This window comes from Pseudorasbora parva, chromosome 18 (genome assembly GCF_024679245.1).
Source record: "Pseudorasbora parva isolate DD20220531a chromosome 18, ASM2467924v1, whole genome shotgun sequence".
NCBI lineage: Eukaryota > Metazoa > Chordata > Actinopteri > Cypriniformes > Gobionidae > Pseudorasbora > Pseudorasbora parva.
The window spans coordinates 16,022,626-16,028,625 of record NC_090189.1 but is presented as its reverse complement, the minus strand read 5'-3'; the positions used below and the strand labels follow the sequence as shown (position 1 = coordinate 16,028,625).

General features: G+C 37.7%; 1 protein-coding gene and 1 long non-coding RNA gene across 2 annotated transcripts in view; both read left to right on the top strand.

Annotated features, from left to right (window-relative positions):
* Positions 1 to 6,000, top strand: part of LOC137046659 (uncharacterized) — a 541,808-nt gene that overhangs the window by 351,478 nt on the left and 184,330 nt on the right. The gene's annotated exons all lie outside the window — the stretch shown is intronic.
* Positions 1 to 6,000, top strand: part of unc5da (unc-5 netrin receptor Da) — a 293,559-nt gene that overhangs the window by 231,613 nt on the left and 55,946 nt on the right. The window contains exon 9 of the mRNA XM_067423231.1: positions 2,323 to 2,511. Coding sequence (XP_067279332.1) covers positions 2,323 to 2,511 — 189 coding nt within the window. The remainder of the gene's footprint in view (positions 1 to 2,322; positions 2,512 to 6,000) is intronic.

The following is a 6,000-nucleotide window of genomic DNA, read 5'->3' as shown; positions in this document are numbered from 1 at the left end:
GCTCCCTTCTGAAGCCTGTGGCCACTCGAGGAATTGCAGTTTAAATTACTTCCGTATTGGTTTCATTAGAGTTTCATTACCGCTTGGTTTTTCCTACCTTCTACCCAGGAAAGTGCACTGAAACGGCAGTCAAACGCATGACTTCCCACCCGTGAACTCGTACTCGTGAAGTCATACATTAAAAACCAAATAATTTATTCAAATAAAGTATTGCTCTAACTTAATTTATTCGCAAATGTTATGCATTATCAGCAGCTTTTCTAGCATTAGCTAGTTTTCAGTCCATTCAGTATAAGTGTAACCGCCCGCTCCAAGCGGGACTCGAACCAGGGTCCGTCGGCAGTCGGATGTTCTAACAAGGAGGCTAAAGGCTGTGACCTCTAGTGTCAGTCGCTAGAGCATCTATTGAGGACAGAGGAGTGAGGTTTACTCAGACAGCAACTACTAGCTGGCCTGCGTTACACACACACCCCTAAACCGCACTCCCACCCGGGTCATGGCACCACTGTAACACCCTCCTGTTCGAACCAACGTGCCCGGGTCCGCCAGCATGAGAGTCAGACGCTCTAACAAAGAGGCGAAGCGATGGGACCTCTTGCGTCATTCACTAGAGCCTCTGTTGAGGTTAGACTACTATTCTGGTTACACAAGAATACCAAATACTTTTCTAAATATACTAATAACATAAAGTAAAAGGTATAATAGCTTCTCATGTCTTATGCGCTGTTTTTTCTCCTCCGTTTCCCTCAAATAAGCAACAAGGAGTAAGCACCTTTGGCATGACTTTGCCTGGAATGCTACAAAGTCGTGAGTCGTGTTTTGAAGTCATAACTTATGGGCTGAAAAACCTGCCTGGAACGCAGCATTAGATAAAGGGGTTTGGGTGGTGACCGTTATCTAACCTGGCGAAAAGATTGTGAACTTTTGTAATGGTATGTTTGGCCATTACCTTTCAAATGCATCCTTATATTTTAAATTCCAAACGCATGAAGAGAGTGCTTGCATGGAAGACAACTGGCAGATCAACGTGCTACTACATTCCTCTCCGAAACGGTATGAAATTAAAATTAGATTGAATGTGGAGGATTTCAACTGTGACAAAATGATTGTCAGGGCAGTTTATGGTGACAGGATGCACGTAACTGCGACAGAGCGTCCGTTAAAGATGAAAAAGTAGTGTGTCCCAAAGTTTGCATACTCTTCTGCTACACACTCAAACGCATGTATATTTCCTTCCAAAAAGAGTACATACTTTTAGGTCGTATCTAGTATAACTATGCGTATTGGGATGCAGCATCTAAATCCAGATAACCAGAGAAAAAGGGTTATAGAGAAAAGGAGAGGGGAAATGAAAAGAAAAGGCGGCAAAAGTGAGCAAATGCTCAAACACAAGTGCAAAAAAGATTCATTAGCCTGTCAAACTTTTCCAGAGCTCCCAATTAACCTGCTCTGTTTGCTGTTAGTGCAGCTCCACATGTTTCTGGCTAGTGTTTTCTTAGCCGCAGGCTTTGTCTGATGTTCCCTACCCGTCTGGAGGCTTTAGAATGCTCAGGAACGACGTTAGCTTTTCTTTGTTCTGTCTGTTGTTCATAGAGTCCTGGTTGAATTGTTTGCACAAAGGAGTCAGCAGATAGGGCCTAATCACTACAGATGAGATAATGGTAAATGGTAAATGGACTGCATTTATATAGCGCTTTTATCCAAAGCGCTTTACATTTTTGCCTCACATTCACCCATTCATACACCGACGGCGATGTCAGCCATGTAAGGCGCCATCCAGCTCGTCGGGAGCAGCTGGGGTTAGGTGTCTTGCTCATGGACACTTCGACACTTGGTCAGGTGGAACCGGGGATCGAACCACCAACCTTCTGGTTTGTAGCCAACCTACATGAACCACTGAGCCACTGCCGCCCATAATATAATATAATGAGATAATATAATGAGCCGTGTTGTCACGAAATCCCCGTGGAAGGTTTGCGGTTTTTGCTATGCCAGATTCGCTGCGTGTGTTCGTGTTGAGAGTCAGGTGTGTGGTTGAGAGCTGATTGTAATCGCCCATCGCTGGAGAACTTTCATTAGTGTCTGGGAAAGTGGGCGCATTAGAGACTGAGAGAGACTTCTGTGATGAATGTGCTTTATGTTTTATGTCATTCATTCGCTGTGTTTTGTGTCTGTGTCACATCTGTGTGCATCAAAATGAGATCCCTGAGCTATTTGATGTAAATTTGAGCAAATAAACAAATACCTTTATATAATCGTAAGAACCACAATCATTGTTTGCCATTTTGTTTTTCTCTTCAAAATCATTTTCTCTTCTTCTAGCTGATATGGAGAGCAATAACGATGTGGCACTCTACTCCGGTCTGGCTGCGGGCGTAGTGACCGTCGTCATGTTGGTTATCGCTGTAACGCTGTACCGGCGGAATCAGAGCGAGTATGGCGTTGATGTCATCGACTCGTCCGCGCTGACCGGAGGATTTCAATCCTTCAGCTTCAAAAGTGCCAGGCAAGGTGAGCGAAAAAAATAACATCAAATGTATCCAACTTTATGTATTACTCATGACATAATTACAGTGCTTGCGAGGTAGATCTGTGGGAAAAACTCTGATTACTTTATTCTTTTTTTTTTCTAAACATTTGCCTACAGTTAGCCTAATCCAGAATGAAATGTTTAACTTGCAAACTCCATTCAAAGTGCATCTAACCATCATAAAAGTGCTCCACATGGCTCCAGGGCCCAGTTTTTCAAAAGGTTTAATCCGGATAAAATGGATCCGGATTTAGTAATCCTTTGTTTGCGATCTTTGATCACATAATCCATCTTACTTTTGGAGACAGTTTTTTAAAGCAACATCAGATTGGATCAATCTGATCCGGATAGGAACTTTTCAGGATCCCCAAATCTGGATGACCGGTGCTCAAACAGGATAGGAAATCACAACGTAGAACTATAGATAAAGAGCAACAAGTAGAATAGCCAGTGTGGGGTCAATATAAGTTTTTTTTCAATATAAGTTATTTTTATTTGAAAGGAAAACACACACATTTAGAAATAAAATAAAAACTAAAAACAAGAAAAAGCCCATCCCATCCTCTTCCAGCAGTCCGCTAATCTGAGACCTACAACAAATACTGCACTGTAAAAAATGATTTAGAAAAAAAGTTTCCTGATTGCCTTAACATTTTGAGTTCATTGAAATTAAAATTTTGAGTTAATACAATGAACATTTTTAGAGATCCAACAACCTTTATTAAAAAGATTTTGTGGGTAATTGTGTGTTTTACTTCTGATGACGCAGTGACACATGCCAAATAGCGAAAATGATTTATCACATTTTTTATGTGGTTCAGATGCAATAATATTTTGAGTTTCTATTTATTAAACAAATTTCCTTCATTGTATCAACTAAAATTTTTAATTTCAATAAACTCAAAATTTTAAGGAAACAGGTTACTTACTTTTTTAAGTTAAACCAACACAATTTTTTTACAGTGTGAACATTGAGGATATTTATAACCAGTATCAAGTATAGATGTACTGTAATCATTGCATGCATCGCTAATAAATATTTTAAAAACTAAAATATTTTCGATTGTGATGAATGAATATATATATCAATTAGTGACAAAATAAAATGTGTTGTTTTTGGTCAATTTTGACAGCTGTTTGAGGGATTATTTTATGAGGCACTGCAGCCTGACAGATGAACAAATCAAATTAAAACCTTATGAATAAATAGGATATCTTGTATATAGGATACTGCATGATCCAAATATAGTAAATATAGATACATTTTTAAAGTTTTCATTTCATTTTGGGCATGAAATCCACGCTGAATCCAGCCTTCTGATGGGATAAATCTAATCCAGATTTTTTGGATCAAAGGGATCCAAATCCTACAAAAAAGTTCTGAAAATTGATCCGGATCAAAACCAAGATTGTATTACGTGATCTAATCCGATTATGTAATTCATTTTTTCTTTTGAAAAACACATTTTCAAGATTTGATCCAATCCGTTATCCAAAATCCTAGTGGATTACTTTTGAAAAACCGGGCCCAGGGGATTAAGTAATACCTTCTGAAGCGACTCAATGCATTTGTAACAACAACAACAAAAAAATGTTTGCCTATGCGAGTCAACTTACGGCAAAGGAGTGACTATGTACACGATATATGACGCAGCATATAAGAATATTTCAAGCTTTAACTTCTCTCGCGGTTAAAACCAGGGCCCTGACCAATTTGCTGCCTATAGGCAAGCTTTTACTTGGTGCCCCTTGTATCAAGGTTTAGCACTAATGTTATATGTAACATGTTATCAGACTTGTGGAAGTTGTGGAAACACAGTTTTTTTTTTTTTTTTTTGTTTTTTTTGTAATGCATGTTGCTGTTTTATATGTTGGTTGTGTTTTAAAAATTGTACCGTAAAGGCTGATGATAGTTAAACTGTACAAAAATAGCACCTATGCCACATTACAGCCTATATACAGCCTAATAGGAAGAGTCTAACATTCATGCACAAACTTGTTCATTGAGAAATTGCTAAAGTGTTTGTTTTACAGTAGATGGCAGCAATCATCCACTAAATTATGCACATTCATGTTTTTACCATGAATTAAACTGATAAATTTAGATATTTCATGTGCATTTTTCAAAAAAAGGCTATTTTAAATAAACCTGTATATAAATATCATTACTAATTTCAGAAAATACATTTTAAAAATGCCATATATAACTGTATAGTAAAAACATTAGGCTATTAAAAAAAGTGGTCATTCTTTATCTGACGTACTAAAGCACTCGCTGGGCGGGGGGATATTACGCGGCAGGCCCGGAAGAGTCGGGGGACTTAGTTCAGGGTTTTTTTTTTTTTTTTTTGTAATATTTTGAATGAATATTAATAAAATACTACCAGTAATAAATCCAGAAAAATCACCCATTTTTTCAATACACATGCATTGGGTCAGGGTTACTCTTTCGCTGTAAATCGATGCATGCAGCCATCTGATGGAAGCTAGTTATTTTAGTTTATAAAGTTTAAAATATGAATATTTTTCATCTTCGCTTCAGAAGGCCTTTATTAACCTGTGTGAAGCACTTTTATAATGGACAGGTGCACTTTTAGGGTCTTTAAAACAGATTTTGCCATTATAAGGCTTTGAAGAGCAAGGATTTTTTTTATAAATATGTAACTCTGATTGTATTCGCCTGAAAGAAGAATGTCATATACACCTAGGATGACAAGTAAATCATGGGATAATTTTCATTTTTGGGTGAACTAACCCTCTAAATGTGGTTGCCTCTCCTAAAGCTCTGTGGTTTATACGTGGACGTTGGTCCTCTTAGCAGCCTTAAAAAAAAAAAAAACTTTGATTCACATTGAGAATAGATTGTAAGTGAGCAAAGAGTGCTCTCTCACTTCTGAGCACAAGAACACTGTCAATCACTTCAGTTGCAGGACGCAAACGCTGCTGTGCTCAACGCTGCAAACCACGTCATAATTAGAAACATTGGGCGGTCTTTGGACTACAGAGCGTGAACACAAATAAGCATGGGACCGCTTGAAAGCAGCTGCATGTCATTGGGTCCCGAATTGATTCGAAATAGGCTCTTGGCTATATAGAGTCTGCCCGAGCCTATTGATTCCCGACCCGCACTGCAAATGAACACGTAAATATTATTCCACCCGTTATATCAATGACCCATACACTGTAAAAAAAATATTTAGAAAAAAAGTTACCTGGTTGCCTTAAAATTTTGAGTTCATTGAAATTAATATTTTGAGTTAATACAATGAACATTGAGATTCGATAACCTTTATTAAAATATTATTAAACGATTTTGTAAGCATATTGGGTAATTGTGTGTTTTATTTCTGATGATGCAGTGAAACATGCCAAATAGTGCTATTTTCATGATTTATCCATTTTTTTATGTGGTTCAGATACAATAATATTTTGAGTTTCTATTTATTAAACTAATTTCCTTCATTGTATCA